Raw genomic sequence first — 27,579 nt, 5'->3', positions numbered from 1 at the left:
TAAATTTAACAGCTGACAGATATTCAACATAATTCATGTGTGAGACATCCTAACAGAAGGACGGACAAAACCAGTCAAATATCAGCTGAGTTCTGCTCATATTTTATTACTATTTTCTAAACTATAGCGAATAAACTGTGATAATGTGAGAAATGTTGAAGGTGTCTGAATAAAGACTATATTTGATTAGTGTGTGTGTGTGTGTGTGTGTGTGTGTGTGTGTGTGTGTGTGTGTGTGTGTGTGTGTGTGCAGGAGTGAACGATGGCCATTCACGTGGACGGTCTGCTGGCCATCATCATCTTCTATCTGCTGATCCTGGCGGTCGGGATCTGGGCGGCGTGGAAGAACAAGAACTCCGGGATCTCAGCGGGAACGGACCGCAGCGAGTCCATCATGGTCGGAGGAAGAGACATCGGCCTGTTCGTGGGAGGATTCACCATGACCGGTGAGGGTTCCTCTCTAACCTTTCACCTTTCACCTTTAACCCTAACCTTAACCCCAACGTCGTTCATCACTTTAGATGGTGTGTTTTTCTCAATAATACAGAAACAGCGCTGAGATACAAAACTGTTGAAATGATGTATTATAAACTGTTGTGTGTTAAACTGTTTATTCATTTTTGTTAATAAAAAGGAATTTGCTGAAGTTGTTTCTGTTGAACAAGGAATACAACTTTAAAATGTAATTTTAATTTTGGTTCTTATTTTACTTTATTAAAGATAATTGTTTCTTAGAAATTATGATAAAACTTTAATTAAAGCCTTTATGTATTATGCATCATATTCATATTGTGCTCTATAATTCAATATATCTGTTCATAAATAATTATGAACAAAGGTAAAATGCATTATAATATTAGCAGATTCTGAATTTGGTTGTTTGTTGTGTTATAATGCGTTATATTTTCTAAAGCTGTAACAGTGATTGGATGAGAATTATAATGTATTATAACTGTGGTTACAGATATTCATACTGTTGCGAATCATCAGATTCGGCAAGATGCATTTGCAGCTTTTATTAAAGGGTTGATAGAATGATTTTATAGGGTATTTCACACTGTTCCTTAAAGTGTGGGGAGGGGGGGTGAAATGCTATTTCATGCATACTGAGTTTTTTACACTGTTAAAGAGTTGGATTCCCATGCTAAACATGGACAAAGTTTCAAACATTAAATTGTACGTTTGAAGGAGTATTTCTGTGCCAAAAATTGTCCTTCCGGTTTGTCCCAAGTTTCGGAAAGTTTTTTTCGAGTATGGGTCTGTGTGACGTAAGCTCAGGCGTAAATTCCTTATATGGGTCCTAAGGGCACTTCTCCCGGAAGGGCGCACGCGCAACCGTGGACCAGAGCAAGAGAGCGAAAGCAGTACCTCATCAAAGCGCTCTGCTCGGCTTTTGGGAAGTCAGTGTCACCAAATAAGTGTGTTTTTGGTTGCCAGGGCAAGACAACCCTGCACAGATTCCCAAAGAACCCAGCGTTAAGGGACCAGTGGATGGAGTTTGTTTTTTCAGAGCATCATCAACGGAGCTGTGTAAGACTGTTTGTTCCCTGCATTTCGACGATGATTGTTTTATAAACAAAGCCCAGATCGACGGATTTGCAGATCGTCTAATGCTTAAGGATCGAGCAGTCACACAACAATAAAGGTTCGCGGTCGCAGGCGGTGAGTAAAACTGCTTCAAATGTCTCTGTGTTGTTGTTAGCTCGGCGCGTAAGCACCTCAGAATGAAACAAGCTCCCTTTTATGGTATGCTTGTGAATATTTAGATGAGCTGCACACTGATTGATTGGTTTACAACGAGGAATCTCCAAAGCAAAGACGCAACATGCCCAATGAAGATTGGCAGCACTCACTGGAGGTGAACCATGGAGACGTTAGGTGTGCAACCATATAAGTTTGAGCCTGAATCAGCACATTAAAACACAATGTGTGCTATTGTTGTGTGATATTATCACATATAAATTTAAGTGAGGGGAGGAATAGGCCTTTATATTATTTATATATCTCACCGGGTCGTGCGGTTAGACAAGCATGCGCCACATTTAAGCAAGTGACGGTGTGCATGCTCCCACAGGGTGCGAACAGAGTTTTGGGCTGATTCCCCTGTGCAGTTGGGAGTTTTTCTCTCTGGAGCACAGAGCTGGATGTGCTAGCCAGTGCATTTGCCACCTCGCTGACCGATTCAACGGAATATTAAATTGTGGCGCGGGCCTCGAGAGAGCGACGCTGTGACACAGTGAATAGCACCGGACCTGCATGAGCACCTGGCCAGCAAAGCCTCTCCGTTTAACATGCAATACAACAGGGAACGCATTGTTAACCCATTGCTCTCTTGCTGGGCTTAGTGGTTTGTTAACTCTTTCCACTTCTTTTTTTTTTTTTTTTGTCAGCCACCGCCAGCTTTTGATCATTGCAGAAGCAGTAAACTTAGCGTGCCGGCTAAACTGTGTCTGACTTCTCGACCACCATTGCAGTGGCGGAGCTTGGGGGTGGCCGTGGCCACCCTTGGTCTAAGCTTGGCCACCCCTTTGGCCACCCCTCTCACTCTCACAACTGCTGTTTCTGTCTCTTTTTTTATTGACAAAAATCACGTTTTTTAAAATGCTGAACCGTCTCTTTAAGACCACAAAAAACGTGAGACTTTTCAGACGCACACTCCAACTTCACCTCAGCGCCAGGCGCAAGTCATACGAGTGCGGAAATGAGCAAGTGCCGAATGAGCTTCAGCAGAACATCAGACAGTGATATGCACATAGTAAATATAGAGTCAATCTTTCTCAACTGGTGGGTTGCAAGACCGTTTTGAGTAAGTCGAATAGTGTGCAGTCAACAACAAACGTAATTCTCTTTTTTTCTGATGCTACTTTTATTTTAGAAAATGTGTGTGAAAGCTTGTGACACTTCTGTCAGATGCTAAGAAAAGCGCGTTGTCCTTATTCAGTTGGCTATCGGTAAGATGAGATGTTGTCAGGCCAAATGTCAGTAAAACTAACTAACTTTCCTGTCATACGGCTGACAGCCGTTGTACTGTGCTTGCGGTACGCACATTACGCGCAAATGCGGCGTGCTGTAGCCGTAGTTCTGTCGTCAATTAACTCATGTAAGAATCAAAAAGGCGATTAAGTATGGAACGCCAAATGGGTCAAATTTCGCCACTAACGAAACGCCTTTCATTCTCAAAACGCCGGTGTTTACGGCGTTTAAGACGAAAAGACGCCGCAAAGTACGGCGTTCTGTGGTACAAACGCCGCAAATTACGCCGTTTGCAAAGCAAAATCGCCGTCATTATCGGCGTTTTTTTGATCCAGCCAATGACGCCGTTTCTGACGCCGTAGGCCATCCATAATACGGCGTAATTTGCGGCGCTTCTGTCTGGCAAAGACGGCGAAAAAAGCGGCGTTTTGTATAATATTATAATCAGCCCCTCCCTTTTCTTCAAAGTTCAGCCCATCTAATGAAGCAAATGGACAGACATATGTAGTAGATTGTCGATCTGAATGATCGGTTCTGTTTTTCTAACGTTGTTAGGACTAGTGTTTGGACTTTTATCGTGTCATATTTTTTATTTCTTCATTGGGCGCGTGTATCCTTCTTTTTCCTTTATCATATGTGGGTATGATTTTAGCCTCTGTTTACATTCATGTCTGTAAAATACATTAGATTTCCCAGCAATCTTACTACGTTCAATAGGGCATTGGCCTGCGTGCACAGGCAGGGGTATCATTTTGCTCTTAATGACAGGGGTTCGGATCCAAGGTCCGACCGTATTGTTTGTTTTAACCCAATGTTTGGGGTCATGAGCCAAAGACGAAGATAAAATCACTCGCTCTTGGCTGAATAACTGTTGTAGCTTTAATAAGAATCAGTATACCGGTATGCCTATATTTAATTCAAACAGTGAAACTAATGTTTTTTTTTTTTTTTTTTACATTTGATTATTCAGTTTCTGTTGTTAAATAACCCTAATGTAGGATAACTTGAACCCCTAAACCTCGTGGTTTACACTGATGTTAAAATAACACTTTTTATGCTACAGTAAAACACTGATGTTCACTTTTAGAAGTTGTAGGGATGTTTTCTTGTCACAAAAAGAATGTGAAACACGTACATGGGTTATATAATTTTAAATATATTTTAAAGATAATTTATGTTACACATTTTAAGGATTATCATATGGCATATCGAATATCGCATTATTTAATGAGTTATCGCATTTTTCTTCAATATTGTGCAGCCCTATTCTGTAGCCTATTGATGTGTAACAAAAACATTCACTGTACAGTAGGCTACTCGCCATCGAAGGCGGCTATTCTCCAAGTGATAGTCATTTATAAATATAATGTTTCAAAGTTTCGTTTTGTGTAGCATATGAATTTCCTGATAGGCGGAGGGTGAACCAAAACGCGCTTCCCATTTAAAAAAGCAAGTTTCAAGTTACTTTTCACCGTGACTCCCCTCTCAATATCCGCTCTTTGCCAGTTTCACATTTATGTTTAAATATTATAATAGGCTATTGTTATTTTATTTCATTTATGTTGTTGATTATGAATAGTGAACAGCATGAGTAAGAGCTATAGGCCTAGCCTACATCCATGCGCAATATGACGGGACACATGAAGATTTTAACCACTTCATTAAGTTTTGTTTTGTAGACAGACTTTATTACATAATTTCGTTTTGTATGATTTGTATCTTAATTTTATTCAACGTTTCATCAAAAAATGGCCTGGATTTAATCAAATCAAATCAAGTATATTTGTATAGCGCTTTTCACAATACAGATTGTATCAAAGCAGCTTCACAGTATTAAAATAAAATAATACAACAAAGTTTGTTTCTAGTGGAATTTATTGATTGATAGAATAAAATTAAATATCCCCAAAATATCCCCAACTGAGCAAGCCAAAGGCAACAGTGGCAAGGAACCGAAAAACTCCATCAAGTGACCTAATGGTGTCCTAAAACTCCATCAGGTGACCTAATGGAGAAAAAAAAACCTTGGGAGAACCCAGGCTCAGTCGGGGGCCAGTTCTCCTCTGGCATTTATGAACTAGAGGCCGGATTGTAGTTTGAAACAGTGAGATTAACAATATTATATGAATGCCTGGCTGAAAAGATGCGTCTTTAATCTAGTTTTAAACTGGGAGAGTGAGTCCGAGTAACGAACAGTATCAGGAAGGCTATTCCAGAGTTTCGGAGCCAAATGTGAAAATGCTCTCCCTCCTTTGGTTGATCTGGATATCCTAGGTATGACCAAAAGCCTCGAATTTATTGATCTTAAAGAGCGTGATGGATTATAGGGTGATAGAAGATCCGTTAAATAGACTGGAGCTAAGCCGTTTAGGGCTTTATAAGTCAATAGCAATACCTTATAATTAATACGGAACTTTATAGGTAGCCAATGTAGTGATGATAAAATCGGTGTTATATGATCATATTTTCTTGATCTAGTAAGAACTCTAGCGGCTGCATTTTGGACTAACTGTAGCTTGTTTATTGAGGATGCAGGACAACCGGCTAATAAAGCATTACAGTAATCTAGTCTCGAGGTCATGAATGCATGAACTAACTTTTCTGCATCAGAAACTGATAGCATATTACGTAGCTTAGCAATGTTTCTAAGGTGGAAAAAGGCTGTTTTTGTAACATACGATTTTCAAAAGACAGGTTACAATCGAGTATAACACCCAGGTCTTTTACTGTAGAGGATAAATGATCATATAACACCGATTTAATAAAAAAATAAGCAAACCAAGAACATCGGGTTTGGATTAAAGTGAGTAACAAACGAACCATGTTTCCGCGGCCTTTGGGGCCGAAACAGCATATGTCTTTCTGCTTTTAATGAATGTCTTGCATGTCTCAATTACAGCAAGCCTCTAGGAAGTTATGATATTTGTGGCTTTAAAGCAATATGCTGTATTGTATAAAGTGGTATAAATAAACATGGTGCGACTCGACTAGGCTATAGAGTGCTGAACTGCAGAGATGGTCCACATCACTATATGACCAGACCAGACTTTTTTTATTTTTTTTTATGGCTTGAACGAGACGCACGCAGATCCCGCTGCTTCAAGGTATTTAAATAAGACTAATAAAAAAAACACTTTTTTTTAACTCTTTTTTTAAAAACAAGTTTTTAATTACTCCAGTAAATAGGCAATTCCAAAAGTGCTGAGTCCAAGTTTGACTGAAACAATTAAATCCAAGATTTTATTTTAGAAAAATACAATAGGCTACAATTTAAAAAAAAAAAAAAAATACACATTTAAAAGAAAAACGTAATACAATAATTAGCATTAGCCATTATGGAAATACAGACATCTCACAACTCTTTATTATTTACAGTCCAAAAAAATAGCATGTATTAGGCTATAATACGAGAAGATATTTCTTACAGTTTTCACATGTATTTTTTACTGAAGCATTGTATTGTGTTGTGTTTTAGGGTTAAGGAAAATTCGAATTTTCCGTTAATTTTCTGAATTTTCTGTATCAGAATCAGAATTTCTGGCGTTATTTTTAAGGGACCATTGTGGAAAAGGGGGCTAGAGATGGAAAATGTAATCGTCATTTTTTGCCAAGACTCTAAAAAATGCTGGGTTGTTTTAACCCAATGTTGGGTCAAATATGGACTAACCCAACGTTGGGTTAAAAAATGCAGTTTAAAAATGGACAAATTGCATTGTGGACAAAATCAAAAATGGACAAAAATGCAATTTAAAAATGGACAAATTGCATTGGTTACTTTAAAAATGTAACCCAACGGCTGGGTTTGTCCATATTTGACCCAACATTGGGTTAAAACAACCCAGCATTTTTTAGATTAAGATACAAATCATACAAAACGAAATTCACTTTATTTAAAGTGAATTTCGTTTTGTATGATTTGTATCTTAATTTTAACTAGATGTACCGCATGGCGGTACAAAATATGACCGCCGCTCAGGCCTGCACTGGCTTTCCACAAAAATAAATGACGTGGAGCAATTTGGCTGTATTGCGTGTTTATGTATATACCTAAAAAAAGTAGTAGTATGTGCATGTCTGTCTGTGTGTGTGTATGTGTTTGTGTGTCTGTGCGTGTATGTATGCGTGCGTACAGTACATGTGTGTGCACGTGTGTGTTTGTGTGTGTATGTCTGTGCATGTGGATTTGTATGTGTGTGTATGGGTGTGTGTCTGTGCGTGTGGATGTCAGTGTGTGTGCATGCTTGCATTTGTTTGTATTCCTGCATGTGTGTGTGACAGTATCATCCTAAACCAGCAACCCTTCGCTCAAGACCACCATCTACAGGCCGATGAGTGTACAGTCACTAAATGTGCACATAAATGAATTTATTTTATACCCCCCCATGGATGAAATTCTACGAAACTTAGCATACCCCCAGAGGATGTCAAGTTAATCATACACATGAAATATGGTGCAGTTCTGAACATCTAAACTGAAGATAGGGGCGATTAAAGCAGAATAATATTGCATTTTCATTTTTTATGGGAGGGGCGCAAATCACAAATGAGTGATTATGGGCTAGGTTGATGTGGGCCCTTAAGACCAACATACCATACAAATTTCTTCATCCTCGGTGCCACGGTTCAGGTAGCTATTTAGGAAAAACAGCATTTTTGGGTTTGGGGGGGCCCAGCGCGGGGGGGGAGTGGCCCCCGGGGACCAAACGAAATTTTTCCGTAAAAGTCTAGTGGGGCTACATGCCCACCAAATTTCATGTTCCCCGGTGTTTCGGTGTCCCTGGTATCGTTGACGAAAAATTCAGTAAGATGACAAAAAAAAAAAAAAAACTTTGACAATCGATTATGGGCTAGGTTGATGTGGGCCCTTAAGACCAACATACCATAAAAATTTCTTCATCCTCAGTACCACGGTTCAGGTAGTTATTTAGGAAAAACTGCATTTTTTGGGTTTTGGGGGGCCCAGCGCGGGGGGGAGTGGCCCCCGGGGACCAAACAAAATTTTTCCGTAAAAGTCTAGTGGGGCTACATGCCCACCAAATTTCATGTTCCCCGGTGTTTCGGTGTCCCTGGTATCGTTGATGAAAAATTCAGTAAGATGACGGAAAAAAAAAAAAAAAAAACTTTGACAATCGATTATGGGCTAGGTTGATGTGGGCCCTTAAGACCAACATACCATAAAAATTTCTTCATCCTCAGTACCACGGTTCAGGTAGTTATTTAGGAAAAACTGCATTTTTTGGGTTTGGGGGGGCCCAGCGCGGGGGGGAGTGGCCCCCGGGGACCAAACGAAATTTTTCCGTAAAAGTCTAGTGGGGCTACATGCCCACCAAATGTCATGTTCCCCGGTGTTTCGGTGTCCCTGGTATCGTTGACGAAAAATTCACGGGGGGCCCAGCGCGGGGGGGGGGAGTGGCCCCCGGGGACCAAACGAAATTTTTCCGTAAAAGTCTAGTGGGGCTACATGCCCACCAAATTTCATGTTCCCCGGTGTTTCGGTGTCCCTGGTATCGTTGACGAAAAATTCACGGGGGGCCCAGCGTGGGGGGGGAGTGGCCCCCGGGGACCAAACGAAATTTTTCCGTAAAAGTCTAGTGGGGCTACATGCCCACCAAATTTCATGTTTCCCGGTGTTTCGGTGTCCCTGGTATCGTTGACGAAAAATTCACGGGGGGCCCAGCGCGGGGGGGGAGTGGCCCCCGGGGACCAAACGAAATTTTTCTGTAAAAGTCTAGTAGACCAACATACCATAAAAATGTCTTCATCCTCGGTGCCACGGTTCAGGTAGTTATTTAGGAAAAACTGCATTTTTTGGGTTTGGGGGGGCCCAGCGTGGGGGGGGAGTGGCCCCCGGGGACCAAACGAAATTTTTCCGTAAAAGTCTAGTGGGGCTACATGCCCACCAAATTTCATGTTCCCCGGTGTTTCGGTGTCCCTAGTATCGTTGACGAAAAATTCACGGGGGGCCCAGCGCAGGGGGGGAGTGGCCCCCGGGGACCAAACGAAATTTTTCCGTAAAATCTATAGTGGGGCTACATGCCCACCAAATTTCATGTTCCCCGGTGTTTCGGTGTCCCTGGTATCGTTGATGAAAAATTTACGGGGGGCCCAGCGCGGGGGGGGAATTGGCCCCCGGGGACCAAACGAAATTTTTCCGTAAAAGTCTAGTAGACCAACATACCATAAAAATTTCTTCATCCTCGGTGCCACGGTTCAAGTAGTTATTTAGGAAAAACTGCATTTTTTTGGGTTTGGGGGGGCCCAGCGCGGGGGGGAGTGGCCCCCGGGGACCAAACGAAATTTTTCCTTAGAAGTGTAGTGGGGCTACATGCCCACCAAATTTCATGTTCCCCGGTGTTTCGGTGTCCCTGGTATCGTTGACGAAAAATTTACGGGGGCCCCAGCGCGGGGGGGGAAGTGGCCCCCGGGGACCACACGAAATTTTTCCTTAGAAGTCTAGTGGGGCTACATGCCCACCAAATTTCATGTTCCCCGGTGTTTCGGTGTCCCTGGTATCGTTGACGAAAAATTTACGGGGGCCCCAGCGCGGGGGGGGAAGTGGCCCCCGGGGACCACACGAAATTTTTCCGTAAAAGTCTAGTAGACCAACATACCATAAAAATTTCTTCATCCTCGGTGCCACGGTTCAGGTAGTTATTTAGGAAAAACTGCATTTTTTTGGGTTTGGGGGGGCCCAGCGCGGGGGGGGAGTGGCCCCCGGGGACCAAACGAAATTTTTCCTTAGAAGTGTAGTGGGGCTACATGCCCACCAAATTTCATGTTCCCCGGTGTTTCGGTGTCCCTGGTATCGTTGACGAAAAATTTACGGGGGCCCCAGCGCTGGGGGGGGAGTGGCCCCCGGGGACCAAACGAAATTTTTCCTTAGAAGTCTAGTGGGGCTACATGCCCACCAAATTTCATGTTCCCCGGTGTTTCGGTGTCCCTGGTATCGTTGACGAAAAATTTGCGGGGGCCCCAGCGCGGGGGGGGAAGTGGCCCCCGGGGACCAAACGAAATTTTTCCGTAAAAGTCTAGTAGACCAACATACCATAAAAATTTCTTCATCCTCGGTGCCACGGTTCAGGTAGTTATTTAGGAAAAACTGCATTTTTTTGGGTTTGGGGGGGCCCAGCACGGGGGGGGAGTGGCCCCCGGGGACCAAACGAAATTTTTCCTTATAAGTCTAGTGGGGCTACATGCCCACCAAATTTCATGTTCCCCGGTGTTTCGGTGTCCCTGGTATCGTTGACGGAAAATTTACGGGGGCCCCAGCGCGGGGGGGGAAGTGGCCCCCGGGGACCAAACGAAATTTTTCCGTAAAAGTCTAGTAGACCAACATACCATAAAAATTTCTTCATCCTCGGTGCCACGGTTCAGGTAGTTATTTAGGAAAAACTGCATTTTTTTGGGTTTGGGGGGGCCCAGCACGGGGGGGGAGTGGCCCCCGGGGACCAAACAAAATTTTCCCTTAGAAGTCTAGTGGGGCTACATGCCCACCAAATTTCATGTTCCCCGGTGTTTCGGTGTCCCTGGTATCGTTGACGAAAAATTTACGGGGGCCCCAGCGCGGGGGGGGAAGTGGCCCCCGGGGACCAAACGAAATTTTTCCGTAAAAGTCTAGTAGACCAACATACCATAAAAATTTCTTCATCCTCGGTGCCACGGTTCAGGTAGTTATTTAGGAAAAACTGCATTTTTTGGGGTTTGGGGGGGCCCAGCGCGGGGGGGGAGTGGCCCCCGGGGACCAAACGAAATTTTTCCTTAGAAGTCTAGTGGGGCTACATGCCCACCAAATTTCATGTTCCCCGGTGTTTCGGTGTCCCTGGTATCGTTGACGGAAAATTCAGTAAGATGACGAAAAAAAAAAAAAAAAAAAACTTTGACAATCCCTATATGACCGCTTTCGCTAGCTACGCTAGCGGCGGTCATAATAAATGTTTCATCTTGTTTTAATAGTGGCAAAAAATGACCATTAGCCTACATTTCCCATCTCTAGCCCCCTTTTCCACAATGGTCCCTTAAAAATAACGCCAGAAATTCTGATTCTGATACAGAAAATTTATAATTTAGTGTTACCAAAAAAAAAAAAAAAATTATAATCTTATAATCGTTATATTGTATGACATCAGAATGAACTGTTAAGTTAGTACAAAATATATTATTCACTGTTAGCAATATTAATGTCCATTTTACGGCAATGGCAGCGTGATAATAAATAATTTATATGTGAAATATATTGCAGTCTTGTATGATGGTCAAGAGCAGCGGTCGTCCTCGCTTGGGCTGGAGTCATCTCTTGTTTTAATAGTTCAATAGTTTAGGAAGGCTCTACCTCCTTTCGTGGACTATCCTGGGAACTGCTAAAAGAGCTTTATGGTCTTAAAAAGCGAAATGGACTATATCGTGAACACAGCAGCCACTGTAAGCGGGCTTAAAACAGTTGCTACACATCCTCATACAAGCTGTCATTTCTGTAATAAGTAGCCTACCGCCTGCTACTCGATCAGTTGTCAGCTATTGGGTAGTCTTCCGAAATTTAAAAGACAGACCAATACAAAAGAAACGAAATGAAAACAATACGGTCGGACTTTGGATCCGAACCCCTGTCATTAAGAGCAAAATGATACCCCTGCCTGTGCACGCAGGCCAATGCCCTATTGAACATAGCAAGATTGCTGGGAAATCTAATGTATTTTACAGACATGAATGTAAACAGAGGCTAAAATCATACCCACATATGATAAAGGAAAAAGAAGGATACACGCGCCCAATGAAGAAATAAAAAATATGACACGATAAAAGTCCAAACACTAGTCCTAACAACGTTAGAAAAACAGAACCGATCATTCAGATCGACAATCTACTACATATGTCTGTCCATTTGCTTCATTAGATGGGCTGAACTTTGAAGAAAAGGGAGGGGCTGATTATAATATTATACAAAACGCCGCTTTTACGCCGTCTTTGCCAGACAGAAGCGCCGCAAATTACGCCGTATTATGGATGGCCTACGGCGTCAGAAACGGCGTCATTGGCTGGATAAAAAAAACGCCGATAATGACGGCGATTTTGCTTTGCAAACGGCGTAATTTGCGGCGTTTGTACCACAGAACGCCGTACTTTGCGGCGTCTTTTCGTCTTAAACGCCGTAAACACCGGCGTTTTGAGAATGAAAGGCGTTTCGTTAGTGGCGAAATTTGACCCATTTGGCGTTCCATAATTAAGGGGCCGATCACACCTGGCGCGTTTTTCAGGTTCGAAAACGCGAGGTGCACAGTACTTTACATTACACAGAACGAGCAGTGCGCTGCGTTTTTTATGTTGCTAGGCAACCAATGAAACAGCTGTTCTGTCAGTCAAGTAAACGTCAAATCAGCCTTTTATTACCTTTATTTACTTTATGTTAACATTGTGGTAGTTACGGTTCGTGAAGTCGTTAAGCTCCTAGTAACCCGCGAGAGCACCACAAGTTTATCCTCCATCATCGCACTTTCCTGGCGTTCAAGCAACTGTAGCATTCATCACTTAAACGGAAGGCCCGCCTCTCACTTCATTCGAGTGGACAGTGGGAAAAAACGCGATGACGTCGGGCGCTTTTTCCGCTCGGAGTTGCTTTTTTTTCAACTTCAAAAACGCCAGGCGCAGCGGGCGGTAAAACACGAGGCGCAGCAGGCGCATAAACAGCGCGCAGAACGCTCGCTGCCATAGGAAACCAACTGAAAATAGGCGCCTCTCACTGCAAAAAACGCGTCAGGTGTGATCGGCCCCTAAAGCTGTCAAAACTGCTTGCATGTATTTGTTATATGTGTCACATGTGTCTGGATTAAAATATTCTGCTATGTGAGATCACAATATAAGGCACAAATGGATATGTTTTAATGTCCAAATAAATGTGAGCACTGTGCATTTGTACTAGAAGATAGGCATTCATTTTGTGTTAATTTGTAAAGGACAAACAAAAATGGATAATTTTTAAATCCATAAAATAACTTAATTTTACATTCTGGCAACATTACATTATGAAAAACAACATTTTACATGATGTGCTGTTGACTTCCGCCTTGTTCACATTCTTGCACATGGGGATTCAAAAGATAACTTTTGTTTTACTTTTTAATTTAGGTATGATATAACTAATATAGAAAGTTAAACATTTTTTTGACAAACTCAGAATTGGTTGAAGAGTCCATTGATTATATAAAACGTATTGAAGGTTGAATAATATTTGGACTACAGTATTATCTGCATGTTATCTCATCCATGAAGATGCAACAATGTAAAACAAGCTATTAGAGATTTTGAGAACCAGAACCAGAACCAAGCTAAATGAGCAAGTTGAACTTTAGCTATAGTGTGTGCCCTTTTATTACTATTTAATTAATTTTAACATGAGGTGGTGGGTAATAATAAAAAAATATATAAAATTCACTCAGTATTCTATGATTCCTAATTCACTACTATCTCAATTACAATTAAGTACAAATTAACTTTATTCAGTTGTGTAGGCACTAAAACAGTCCAATACATTATAGTCAAATTATTTTTTATGATAAAATAATTAAGATTTCTGTGCCACCCCAGACTGGTTGCTGGCCCTTGCCTGGCCACCCCTATGAAAAAATCCTGGCTCCGCCACTGCACTATTGATATTCCTGGGCCCAGAAAGTGGGCTGTGTGTATGCAAATTTAGGGACGTGACAAAGGTACAGACCAGATGCAAATAAGGAAATCCCCCAAGTGTTACGTAACATCTGAGCTGATTTGAGATCCGACCGTTTAACAGCTGCAGTTAAAAGTTTTTAGATTTTCATATTAAGGAGGTGACACAGGATTTTGAGATTCTCCGGAACGAACCCCTCCCAGTCGACCAGGTACTGGAGAATATTGCCCCGGCGCCTGGAGTCGAGCAACTCGTGCGCACGATATGCCTCCTCGCTGTCAATCAGGATAGGTGGGGGTGTCTGTGAGTCTTAGGTCTCTGGTGGAAAGCCAAACCCATTGGCCAGGGTTGTACTTCAGAGCAGGACAGCGGTGGCGGTTGGCTTGTTGTTCCTGACATCTGACTGCATGAAAATAGTGAGTGTGAGCTGGGTCCCAAACCTCCTCGTTCATTTGCAGCCATTCAGTGACGGATGGTAGATCAGTAGGTTCGCCAGACCAGGGGAATAGTGGAGGTTGAAAGCCCAGAATACATTTGAAGGGGGTCATGCCAGTGGCGGGTTTGACAAGAGAGTTCTGGGTGTATTCTGCTGCACTCCGATTGTTGTTGTTATTGACAGGAAGAACGAAGGAAATCAGATGACGTCCTGGTTCAGACGCTCAGTTTGTCCATCTACCTCCACAATCTATTGTCGTTCGGGATCTGGATGTCGTAGAATGGGAGCTGATGTGAATCGTGTTCTTAGCTCATTGAATGCTTGACGTGACTCTATGGACCAGTTCAGACGGGCAGTGTGACGTTTAGTCTTAGCGGTTAAGGGAGCGGCAACAGCACTGAAGTTTAGAGAAAACGCCTGTAGAAGTTTGCAAACCCCAGGAAACGTTGTAGTTTTTTGACAGTTTGGGGTAATTTCCAGTCCAAGACCGCCTTGACCTTCCTTTCATCCATGGCTACCCCCTCCTGACTGATAACATATCCCAAGAACGACGTGCTTGTTTGATGAAACTCACATTTTTCAGCTTTGGCGTAGAGTTGGTATTGCATGAGGCATTTCAGGACTAGCCTGACATGACGGGTGTGTTCCTCCATGGAGTTTGAGTAGATTAAGATATTGTCGATGTATACGATTACCCATCTATCCAGCATGTCCCGAAAGATGTCATTGATGAATGACTGGAACACGGATGGACTGATAGCTAGGCCGAAGGGCATAACCAAGTACTCAGAGTGCCCACTCGCCGATACGAATCAGGTTAAAAGCATTGTGTAGGTCCAGTTTAGTATAGTACTTGGCTTGAGGTAATGGGTACCTGAACTTGACTATGTTGTCATTCAGTCCACGACAGTCAATACATGGTCGTAAACCTCCATCTTTCTTTTTCACAAGGAACAATCCGGCGGCTGCTGGTGAAGGGTCTGATAAAACCCTTGGCTAGTTCTTCTTCAATGTAGTGTTTCATGGCCTCAGATTCGGGTTGGGACAGAGGAAATAACCTTCCCTTGTGAGGTGTGGTACCGGGAATGAGATCTATGGCACAGTCAAGTGAGCAGTGTTCAGGGAGTTGAGAAGCTTTTTCCTTGCTGAAGGCTTCGGTGAGATCTGCATACTCGGATGGTAAGTTTAACCCTTCAGGATCTGGTGTGGAGGTATCTGAGATGTGACGTGAAACTCGAGAGACTATAGACAGGCAGCAATCTTGGCAGCTGGTGTCCCATTGAATGATTTGGCCCTCTCTCCAAGAGATGTGAGGATTATGGGTGCGTAATCAGGGTAGACCGAGAATGATGGAGTGAGGAGCATGGATGACGTAAATGGACTGCATTTATATAGCGCTTTCACAGACCTATGGCCACCAAAGCGCTTTACATTCACCCATTCACACACTCATTCATACACCGACTGCGGTGTCAGCCATGCAAGGCGCCATCCAGCTCGTCGGGAGCAGCTGGGGTTAGGTGTCTTGCTCATGGACACCTCGACACTTGGTCAGGTGGAACCGGGGATTGAACCACCAACTTTCTGGTTTGTAGACAGGTTAGTTACATGAACCACTGAACCACTGCCGCCCAAGTAAAACTTGATAGTTTCAGAGTGCAGGGTACCGATGTGCATTTTGACTTCTCCGAGGGGTCGGCCATCTTTCTCCTCCACAGTCAGGGAGGAATTACAGAGGAGGCGGTGTGGGAGCCTCCTCTGTAACACATACAGTGCTTTATAAGCTTCAGAATTAATGCATTCAAGCTAATTTTATAATGCATTATATAAAGGCTTTAAGTAAAGTGTTACTGAAATTGTTTAATTATAATTTTTCTTTCTTCCTTTCTCCTTAATATGCTAATTAGAAACTGAAAGTATACAAGAAAGTCATTAACTTCTTCTGTTTGGTTAATTGGGATATTAAAAATGAATGAAATAATCAAGGAATATCGTATAGAGTGTGTGGCATATAGAACTGCTCAAGAACACACTTTCACATACACAGTCACTGACAAACACACACAGACAATTACACAAACATCGACACACACACACTCAAACATCCCCCCCCCACACACACACACACAAACATTAACATACACACACTGGCACACACTGGCACAAACATCAACACACACACACACACACACACACTCACTCACTCACACAGTGTTCAGTGTGTTTGTGTATGTGTGTAAGTGAGTGTGAATCTGTTGGTGATTTTGTCAGTGTGTGTGTGTCAGTGTGTGTGTGTGTCAGTGTGTGTGTGTGTGTGTTGATGACTGTGTTGATGACTGTGTCAGTGTTTGTGTGTGTGTGTGTGTGAGAGAGTGTGTGTGTGTGTGTGTGTGTGCTGATGACTGTGTGTTGATGACTGTCAGTGTGTGTGTGTGTGTGTGTGTGTGTGTGTGTGTGTGTGTGTGTGTGTGTGTGTGTGTGTGTGTGTGTGTGTGCTGATGACTGTGGGCCTGGGCCCTATCTTACACACGGCGCAATGCAGCGACGGAGCTACGCTAGTGTGTTTTGCTAGTTTCAGTCCGGCGCAGTTATCATTTTCACGTCCTGCGCAACGTTGTTTAAATAGCAAATGCATTTGCGCCCATCTGTGCGCTCATGGGCTGCTGGTCTGAGAATGAGGTGTGTTCTGCGCATTGTTGACACGTTGCTATTTTGAGGCAACAGAAATAGACTGAGCCACTGACCGACTGAAACCTGCACTAAAGTCAATGGCGCAATATTTATTTTGTTAAATATTTATAGCGCGTTAGTAATGTGCGCCCAAAGGCGGGTCCACAACGCACATACATTCTGATTATTAAACACACAGGGATGCACAGCAGCACACAAACATGTCAAATATTTAAAATAAAAGGATTACAATGTAAAAAAATATTATTGTGCACATAAAGATATGGTGGCTTTTCTCATAGATGTTCTGCTTGCGGACTTTTACCTCGCGCACGAGCAGATCCGTTTACGCTCTAGAGACGCAAAGTCTGTCATGTAAATAGCGAATCTGCCATGGCGCGAGCGCAACTGGCATTTAAAGGGAATGGCAGATGAGACGCTGATTGGTTTAACTCACATAAATCCCAAAACACACCCATTACTCAACTGATGACTGGCAGTGTGTGTGTGTGTGTGTGTGTGTGTGTGTGTGTGTGTGTGTGTGTGTGTGTGTTGATGACCGTATGTGTGTGTTGATGATGTGTCTCTGTCTGCAGCTACATGGGTGGGCGGCGGCTACATCAACGGGACAGCGGAGTCTGTGTATTTGCCTGGCTCCGGCTTGGCTTGGGCTCAGGCTCCGTTCGGATACGCGCTCAGTCTGGTCGTGGGTGAGACGCTTTTACACTGATCAGTCCATCATAATTCATGCATTTAAAAGTGTATTACCACATTCAGCACCTCACTGAAGTGAAAACAAGATTTTTGTGTCTGTGAGCTTTGAGCTCAGATACAAGCTTCTGTAAAACACAAAAGAATAAATCTTGTCAGGCCAGTTTTCAGAGCCACTCTCCAGCGTATGAGCTCCTGTCCTGCTGTGGTTCTGACCGTGAGCTGCTCTCTCTCTCTCTCTCTCTCTCTCTCTCTCTCTCTCTCTCTCTCTCTCTCTCTCTCTCTCTCTCTCTCTGTCTCTCTCTCTCTCAGGTGGGCTGTTCTTCGCCAAGCCCATGCGCTCCCGAGGATATGTGACCATGCTGGACCCGTTCCAGCAGCTCTACGGGAAGAGGATGGGCGGCCTGCTCTTCATCCCTGCGTTATTGGGAGAGATGTTCTGGTCAGCGGCCATCCTGTCAGCGCTGGGTGAGCACACACACACACACACACACACACACACACACACACACACACACACACAGGTGAAGCTCCAGCCTCCATCAGTCTTCAGTGTGTCTCACCCTCGTCCTCTGCACAGGGGCGACGCTCAGCGTGATCGTGGACATCAACATCAACGTGTCTGTGGTGATCTCGGCGCTGATCGCGGTCTTCTACACGCTGGTCGGAGGACTGTACTCTGTGGCCTACACTGATGTCGTCCAACTCTTCTGCATTTTTCTGGGTTTGGTGAGCCTTCTCTACAAACTTGTGCGACAGAAAATATAACGTCTGTTACGTATGTAACCCTAGTTCCCCGAAGAGGGAACGGAAAGCTGTGTCGAAATGCTGGGGAAACGCCCCTGTGTGATTGCATCATGAAGCACGTATGGAATCAGTCTAATGGCGAGGCGGAACATCATATTCGTTAGGCTGAAGCAAGTCGATCACGGGCATGCAGGGAGTATGGCAGGGCGACGCAGAGTCTCCTTCCCTCTTCAGGGAACCAGGATTACATACGTAACCAAGATGTTCTCTTTCAAGGGAACTCGAGCTGTGTCGAAACGCTGTGGGAACGCTAATACCCACGCCGCCATAAGAGCAAGTGTCTGTCCGTGTGAAGTCAGTGCGCACATTTAGATGAAAGCACCTGCGCCCCTGGAGTGGAGCTGAAGTCAAGATCATAAAACCTCATGACTGTGTGCGGTGAGGACCAGCCTGCTGCCTTACATACATCCTGGAGGGAAACTCCTGACAGTAAAGCTTTAGAAGCAGTCATACTCCTAGTCGAGTGAGCTGGTACAGCCAAAGGTGAAGGCTGACCAGCTGACTCATAAGAAAGTGAGATATCCTCGACCACCCACTTGCTCATTCTCTGCTTAGATGCAAGGTACCCTTTCCTGGGTGACCCGAAGCAAATTCCACAGGGCAGACTTCCTCCACAGGGCAGCTCTGTGGACATGAGCATCTAGTGCCCTCACCGGGCAGAGCAGATTTAGCTTCTCTTGGTCTGACGTCAGAAAAGGAGGAGGATAGAAAGCCTGCAGTACTGTTGGTCTAACAATATTAGTAGGGACCTTAGGAACATAGCCGGCCTCAGGTGAAGAAAGGCCTTAACCATGCCAGGCGAAAATTCCAGGCACAAGGGGAAATCCCGAAAGTGCTTGAATGTCTCCAATCCTCTTGAGAGACAAAATAGCGAGGAGAAAGATGGTCTTAAGAGTGAAAAACTTCTCAGCAACTTACTCAATGGGCTCGAGCGGAGCTAGAGAGAGGCCTACTAAAACAATAGCCAAATCCCAAGTTGGTACCCTTGTGCGGACTGCTGGCCTCAGCCTCAAAGTGCTGAAGGAAACGAGTTATTAGTGGGTGTCTCCCCAAAGATTCCCCACTCAAAGGGATGTGGTAGGCAGGTAGTGCCACCACGCACATTTTCAGTGTGGAGGGGGATAACCCTATGGAGAAGCGCTCCTGCAAGAACTCCAGCACTGCACCCACTGGGCAGTTAACCAAGTTCAGCTGGTGCTTTGCACACCAAGAAGTGAATAATCTTCACTTCAAGGCTTAGAGATTCTTTGTGGAGAGAGCTCTGGAGTGGAGGATGGTCTCAACCTCAGTTGAGAGACCAGAACATATGAGCTGGGCCCCCTCAGAGGCCAGGCCCACAGCTTCCACAGTTCTAGGCGGGGATGAAGGATTGTCCCACTCGCCTGTGGGAGTAGATCCCTCCTGATCGGAATCTCCAGAGGAGAGCCATCGAGGAGAGACACTAGGTCCGAGAACCATACTCGGGCCAGCCAGAACGAGGCTACTAGCAGTAGACTGACCCCGTCCCCGCGAACTCTCTCCACAACAGGATGTCTGCTTCCTGATTTAAATACCCAGGGATGTAAACTGCCTTTAGAGGGAGCAACTTCCCTTGGGCCCACAGGAGGATCTGGTGAGCCAGCTTGTATAAGGGGCGCGATCGCAGACCCCCCTGATGGTTTATATTTGAGACCACCAATGTGTTGTCTGAACGAACAAGCACATGATGGCCCCTCGGGTCTGGGAGGAAGTGTTTTAGAGCCTGGAACACCACCAACGGGGGAACACGAGCCGAACCGCCCTCCTCGAAGAGCGATCGGCGGGAGTGCAGCATTTTCAATGATAGCCGCTCACAATGCTCACATTCCTGGAGAGCCGACTGGGCATACTGCACTCCCAAACAAACAACACATAGTTGGTGTGTATCCCCACCCGTGAGATAACGAGTGCAAGGATGAACACTCTGTTCGCTCGCCATTATATAGTTTTTTCTTTTATAATATATATATGGTGAAAAACTTCTGCCTAATAACTTCTAAGGACAGACAAAAACACCAGAGTCAATGATTCACACACAGAGCGCTTGCTGAAGACACAGAACTGGTTCAGGTGTGCTTTATAGTTTCCTGGTCTGTGACATCACCTACCTATGGCGTTCCGTCTTGCCATTGGACTGATTCCATACGTGCTTCATGACGCACTCACGCAGGGGCGATTCCACAGTGTTTGGACACAGCTCGGGTTCTGTACTGGAAAACAAGACAAAAATACTGATTAAGAACATGATTTTTGCAGTGTGTTTGTCAATAGCAGGAGTGTGAGACAATCTGTGTTTTTGGGCCATAAAGTACCTTATAGTCTCTAGTCGTTTTTGCTCATTTTCTCCCCACAATGAAAGTAATGTAAATGTATGAAGTTTCTGAATTAAACGCACAGTGAATTAACATGCAGTCTAATGTGTTGCTGGATTATGGGATTATTGAAAGACCTTGATAAAAGTAATATCGAGCTGTACGTTTTATAAAGACCAAGAAACATTTTCTATGTTTGCCAACCGTTTTTATTAACAATTTCTCTTGCATCATCATTCTAGATGCAAATACAAACTTCTGCTTTAAACTACCAATGGAATTATATTAGGTTGCATTTAGTTTATGAGAGTCTTCCTTTGAAAACTCATATCAGCCAGTTTTGTGATCGCTAATAACTGAACATTTAATTGCTACAAAAAAAAAGGCAAAACGGCAGTAACAAACATGAATTTACCATGCGACTATTAATTCATCTTGTGCTTTCTGTCTGTCTTTTTATTTTAAAAAAATATAATAGAGCAACTGAGTGGATGGGTTTGTTATTAGAGAATGAAATAATCTGCACCATGATTTCATGGCATCCATCTGTAATACGCCACAGTACTGATGTTAATCTGGTCAGGCTGATGATCATTGAGAGAGTGATATCCGTGAACGTGTGTGATTGTGTGTCTCCAGTGGATCAGTGTGCCGTTCGCTCTGTCCAGTCCAGCCGTGTCGGACATCGGAGTGACCGCCGTCAGCGCAGTGTTTCAGCCTCCGTGGCTCGGAGAGATCGACCCGTCCGACGGCTGGATATGGGCCGATAACTTCTGCCTGCTCGTACGTATGTCTGTGCGCTAACATATGCTTCCCAGTGATGGGTTTACATCAGTGCATGAGACGGAAGAGTTCTGGTTCATTTTAAATTCCATTCAAACACACACACACACACACACACACACACTCACATCATATCCCGTACTGTATTGGTATCTGTGTAGGGTTAGTGGAGTCCGGCTGTTGACGACGACCCAATCCTGCTGCTGTTTCAGTGTGTGTGTGTGTGTGTGTGTGTGTGTGCAGATGCTGGGCGGGATCCCGTGGCAGGTATATTTCCAGCGGGTTCTCTCGGCCTCCTCGGCTAGTTATGCTCAAGTCCTGTCGTTCCTGGCCGCTTTCGGCTGTCTCGTCATGGCCATCCCGTCCGTCCTGATCGGGGCCATCGGAGCCTCCACAGGTAGAAACCTTCCTTCTCTCTCTACAATCCAACACGGAAGAGACTTAAACTGCAGTTCATCAACTGGCCTCTAGAGACAGGCTCCAAAAGAGAGTCAATCCCATAGACCTCCATGTTTAAATGCCCAACTTTACAGCAGAAAAACACATGTTTACAGTCTGGTGCTAAAAGTGGTTTTGGTCTTTATAGCTAATTTTGCTCTTCATGACGACTGTGAGGTGGTGAATATTTTTATGACTCATCCGTTTAAATCAGTGGTTCTCAACCTCTCCTGCAGGGACCCCCTGACAGGCCATGTTTCTGTTTTAACCCTGAAATGGCACACCTGACTCAATTAATGAGTAGTTATTAGAGTAGGAAGAGCAGGAGTTAGTCAATTAATCAATTAGTCAACTACTCATTAAGCGTTTAATTATTTGAATCAGGTGTGCCATTTCAGGGTTAAAACAGAAACATGGCCTGTCAGGGGGTCCCTGCAGGAGAGGTTGAGAACCACTGGTTTAAATGATATTGCTCCTTAAATTTCTGCATAATTAAGGGCGTGGCCACTTGAGTGACAGGTGGATTGCCGCTGATGTCACTACTAGCCGCTTGTCTGCTAGCGTTAGCATCACGTCACCTCAGCTAATCTCGCCTCTTTGCCAATTTTCGTTTATCCGGTGTGGTATAGTATCCTGTAACCCTATAGTGATGGGTCCGGGCTGAGGACCCAAGCAATCCGATTGGTTCAAAGTACATTTTATGGGTAATCGCTTTAGTGCCTGGTTACAAATCATACAAAATCACTTTATTATAGAAGACGTTTGTACTACGTTATAACGAATCATTAATGTATTTAATGTATTTTAAATTATACGTTTCATATACTAGTATTTAACCGAAGCTATAGATTGTGAAATTAAACATTTCTCGTTGGTAGTGTTTTTTAGATAATAAAAAGTAGTTAGCTTAGATAATAGCATAGCATACAGCTAACGTTATCCGATGATCGTGCTATGAGCTTTTCCTGAGCTTATACTGCACTGATACTGCCTTACCGTATCGCGAGAACAGATTTAGATCAGGCATACTACTAGCATACTAATTGGGTCCTCAGCCCGGACCCATCACTATAGGGTTACAGGATACTATACCACACCGGGAGTGATGCACTGCCCAGATGGTGACGCCGCTACTTTGGGCTTCAGAAACTCTCTTCAGAAACATGCGGGTGACATCACACACACTACGCCAGTGCTTTACACCGTCCATGGCAGAAGGCATCAGTGCAAGCTGCTCTGAGATCAGGGACTGACGGGCTGCTGATTCCAGATGCTGCTGTCAGGAATGTTCCAGGAGTTTCACTGAATCTACTGGGACTTCATTAATGTTGTTGATCGCAGAGTCTCAGTTAATCAGCAGATGTTTACTGAATGAAGACTGATGTACAAAAGTCATTACATCTTGTACAGTTAAATCAGGCCATAGAATGTGTATTTTCTACTATAGATTATACTGCATACAGTGATATATAATTAAAGGAGTAGTTCACTTCAGAATTAAAATCTCCTGATAATTTACTCTCCCCCACGTCATCCAAGATGTTCATGTCCTTCTTTCTTCAGTGGAAAAGAAATGAAGGTTTTTGAGGAAAACACTCCAGGATGTTTCTCCATATAGTGTCTTCAATGGGGTCCAACGGGTCGAAGGTCCAGATGTGAGTTTCAGTGCAGCTTCAAAGTCTCGACACGATCCAGGCGAGGAATAAGAGTCTCATCCAGACAAACCAGCGGACATTTATAACAAAATAAACATTTATATATTTTTTTTTATATACTGAAACTCACATCTGGACCTTCGACCCGTTGGACCCCATTGAAGTCACTATATGGAGAAATATACTGGAGTGTTTTCCTCAAAAACCTTAATTTCTTTTCCACTGAAGAAAGAAGGACATGAACATCTTGGATGACGTGGGGGAGAGTAAACTATCAGGAGATTTTAATTCTGAAGTGAACTACTCTACTAAAGCTTCTACTGTGTGTGTGTGTGTGTGTGTGTGTGTGTGTGTGTGTGTGTGTGTGTGTGTGTGTGTGTGTGTGTGTGTCATCAGACTGGAACCAGACGTCGTACGGGCCGGTTCCTCCGGTGGAGAAGGACGAGTCGGACATGATTCTGCCCATCGTGCTCCAGCACCTCTGCCCGCCCGCCGTCTCTTTCTTCGGTCTGGGAGCCGTCTCCGCCGCCGTCATGTCCTCCGCCGACTCCTCCATCCTCTCCGCCAGCTCCATGTTCGCTCGCAACATTTACCAGCTCGCTTTCCGTCAGTCCGTGAGTCCGTTAATGCCATTACTCCACTTATGGGTCTTACTCAGTCGTGCGCACGTACTATAAAAGCAATGTAAAACAAAAACAAAATGTATTTTGTATATATCAACATTATTGCTAGAAACTGAATAGCAGAGTGACCCTACAATACATAACAAATGTGTGCTTGATGTGGGATGTGTTTTACATTAAATGGATGCCAATGTTTTGCAGTCTGGGTCTATATAAAAGGGGTTTGTAGTGTTTTACCTGTCTGGATCGGAGGTACGGTTTAAGTAGATAAGGTAAGGCAGAAGTTGATTATGTGGCAGCTTTACAGAAATGTGTGCTTCAGTTTCTTAAAGCCCTAGTGAAGAAGCTTTGCAGGAAAACATGCATGACAAAGAGTGTGGTGAAGAAACCGTAGAGACAAAGCCTGTAGAGTGAGAGAGAAAACGAGACCACTAGTGTCTTTAGATCTGCCACCCAGTTCTTCATGTTGTGCCAGTGACATTCATTTTGTCTGATCAAATGCGTATAAATCCTAAATCATATTGTAGATTATGATGGCAGCATTTGAAATGCTTGCATTTGTCACTCGCAAAACAGTGAAATTGTATGGAGTTAATATTGTGCCATAATTAAACAAACAAATCCAGCATTTTGCAAACAAACTCAATTGGAAACTCAAAAGGAAAACTCGACTCACAAACAAACAGAAATTGTATATTGTTTGTTTTGTTCATCAATTATTTTATTACATTAATAGTTAAGCTGACTGAATTCCAACTAAATAAATAAATAAGTGGGACCCTCTTTTCAATTAAATGAAATGTTCTTGTTAATTTATGGAGAACGAAAAAAATAGACTTGTTCAGAAAATGTAAAGTTTTTACAAAAATGTAAAAAAGCAACATATGAGGGCAGAGCTTTCAGCTTATAGATTCCCCTATCCTAGAGAGTGAATTGCTAAGTGCTAATCTGTCTAGATATGTAATGAACATTTTGAAAACCTCAAAAAGGTTAATTATAGATAAAGACAGAAACACAGCTGTTCACCGGTCATTTTCCTCAGCTCTGGCAAGTTTCAAATCAGTGCTTCTCCAGGAGACTAGCGCTAAATTAATCCCCTAGTTTAGCGCCATCTACTGTTCTAGAAGAGGAAGTTGCTCAAGTGCATTCGTCAGAAAATCAAGCCGAGAGATCTCATAAAAAGCCAAGTGTCACACAATCATAACAGACAGATATGCATTTGTATGCACTAGATTTGGTATTTGTTCAAAGGTTACATGCAATTTGTAGGATGGTTTGTATTTATTTGTGAAACATCATCTAGGCTCATTTATTTATATTTGTAAAACACAATACATATTTGTTACTCCACTGCATTTTAGCTCAAATTGACCTTTGTACTTTGTACATTGCTTTGTTTGTTTGCAAGTCGAGTTTTCCTTTGCAAAGCAGGTCGAGTTTGTTTGCAAAATGCTGGATTTGTTTTGTTATTAATGGCACAGTATCAACTCCATAAAACTGTTTGCGATGCTGTTTACTTCCACTGGGTGAAACTGGATGCTGAAGGTGCACTCAGTGTGTGTTTGCTAAAGATAAGGACTTTACACACATCGGTCTTCAAGAAACAAATGTTTCATTCACATCTTTTATGACTGTAAATACAAACAGCAGAAGTCACATGACCTCAACATCACCATCACTAAGCTTTCGTAACTCTTTCAGTCTTCACTTGTCAAGAATGGAGCCAGACCTGGATGTTCAGATAGGTCACAACATTAACCAATATTATAAAACGGTTAATTCCAGTCCTTGATTCCGCTTCACTCTACGGTTCTATGTATCACTACACAACACCCCTAGCAACCACCCCTAGCAACGTAAACACATGTTTGTTCTCATTGATATTGTTCATTGAAGCTTATAGAGTAGAGTACTGTGAGAGATCGAGTGAGCGAGTGTACCTGCATTTACAGTGGATATAGCATTTTCCTTCAGGTCAGTCCTATATTCATAATAAAATATCCATTGGGATGTCCACTGTCATATCTTGTCTTTTTAAAAGTTAAGGGGTTTTCACGTGACAGTCATTTATCAGTTGCGTCTTGCTTCTCCTTGTTCACAAGTTTCAGTCCTTTCAATATAAAAGTCTTCTCCACTGACTGACTCGCTCATAAAGTCAGTCTTTGCCGCCATCTAATGGAGATATAAAGTAACTCCTGTTGCTGTTCACGGTCAGGCTGGGACTATTCTTTCCAGCGGAAGGATGGCTTTTAGTGATTTTACTTGATGAAAGTTGCATTAATGCATATTTTTTGGCTTTAATATTTGTATTGTGGGTTAACCATTTTATAAAATCAATAAGGTACTTGAGGCTAGTGCTGTGTGGTGAAGAAGTCACGTCTGACTCCGCTTCATGTCGTGCCTAACAGCGCCCTCAGCCGTGACTTATTCCACATACAGCACAGCCTCGAGTACCTTACTGCTTACGAATAATGTGCACTGATGAGTCATTGCCAATAACGGCACAAGCGCAGTGAACGGGTCCGCCCTGACGTCATGTTTTGCGTGTGTGTGTCTCCGGCAGGCGTCAGACCGAGAGATCGTGTGGGTGATGCGGATCACCATCTTCGTGTTCGGGGCGATGGCCACGGCGATGGCCCTGCTGACGGGCTCCGTGTACGGCCTGTGGTACCTGAGCTCGGACCTGGTGTACGTCATCATCTTCCCTCAGCTGCTCTGTGTGCTGTTCGTCAAGGGCACCAACACCTACGGGTCGGTGGCGGGGTACGTGTTCGGGCTTCTGCTGCGAGTCGGTGGAGGGGAGCCGTACCTCCGGCTGCCTCCGTTCATCTACTATCCCGGCTGGCGCCGCGGGAGAAGCAGCACCGCCTGACGCTGGAGGTGGAGCGCTACGTGGAGCAGAGGTTCCCCTACAAGACCGTCTCCATGCTCGCGTCACTTCTGAGCAACGCCGCCTTCTCCTATCTGGCCAAATACCTGTTCGAAAGTGGGACGCTCTCGCCCAAGTACGACTTCCTGGACGCAGTGCTTTCCAAACACAGCAAGGAGACGATGGACAAGACGACGCTCGTCACGCACGACAACATCGTTCTGTCAGAGCTGGCTGCTGTGAAGCCCAGGCACGGAAGCTCTCTAGCGGGAACGTTCGAGAACACAGACGTGCTGACGGACGAGGACACCATCAGCCCAGACGCAAACAACCAGCACCAGCAGAGGGACTGTTGAGGACCACAGCGGCAAGGACACAGCAGGGAACACTGGGACGAAACTAGTAGGACATTTATCATAATGTGACCTTTTGATGGTATGTATGAAACAAGCTTACGTTTATTCACTTTTTTTTCTGCTCAGAATACAACTGTTAGAACAACACGATTTCAAAAGTGTTGGCTACTGTAAATAATCTTGTTTTGATGGTTCCTCGCCCTCATGTCTCGCATTAGCGTACAGTGAAAGCAAACAGTGGCTGTCAAGCTCCAAAGATGATAGAAAAGTA

The 27,579-nt window shown here is 43.9% G+C and overlaps 1 protein-coding gene across 1 annotated transcript; it reads left to right on the top strand.

The window, feature by feature from the left end:
• Positions 1–262: 262 nt before the first annotated feature.
• On the top strand, positions 263–27,308 carry LOC311088680 (high-affinity choline transporter 1; the record flags this gene model as incomplete). The annotated part of the gene is given in 9 exon segments (XM_084122926.1): positions 263–446; positions 17,333–17,446; positions 17,760–17,915; positions 18,028–18,176; positions 21,224–21,367; positions 21,611–21,764; positions 23,857–24,074; positions 26,647–26,926; positions 26,929–27,308. Coding segments are annotated over 9 exon segments (1,779 nt in total).
• Positions 27,309–27,579: the final 271 nt, after the last annotated feature.

This window comes from Abramis brama, assembly GCF_963993115.1.
Source record: "Abramis brama genome assembly, chromosome: 8".
Lineage (NCBI taxonomy): Eukaryota > Metazoa > Chordata > Actinopteri > Cypriniformes > Leuciscidae > Abramis > Abramis brama.
This window is presented reverse-complemented; position numbering and strand designations above follow the sequence as displayed.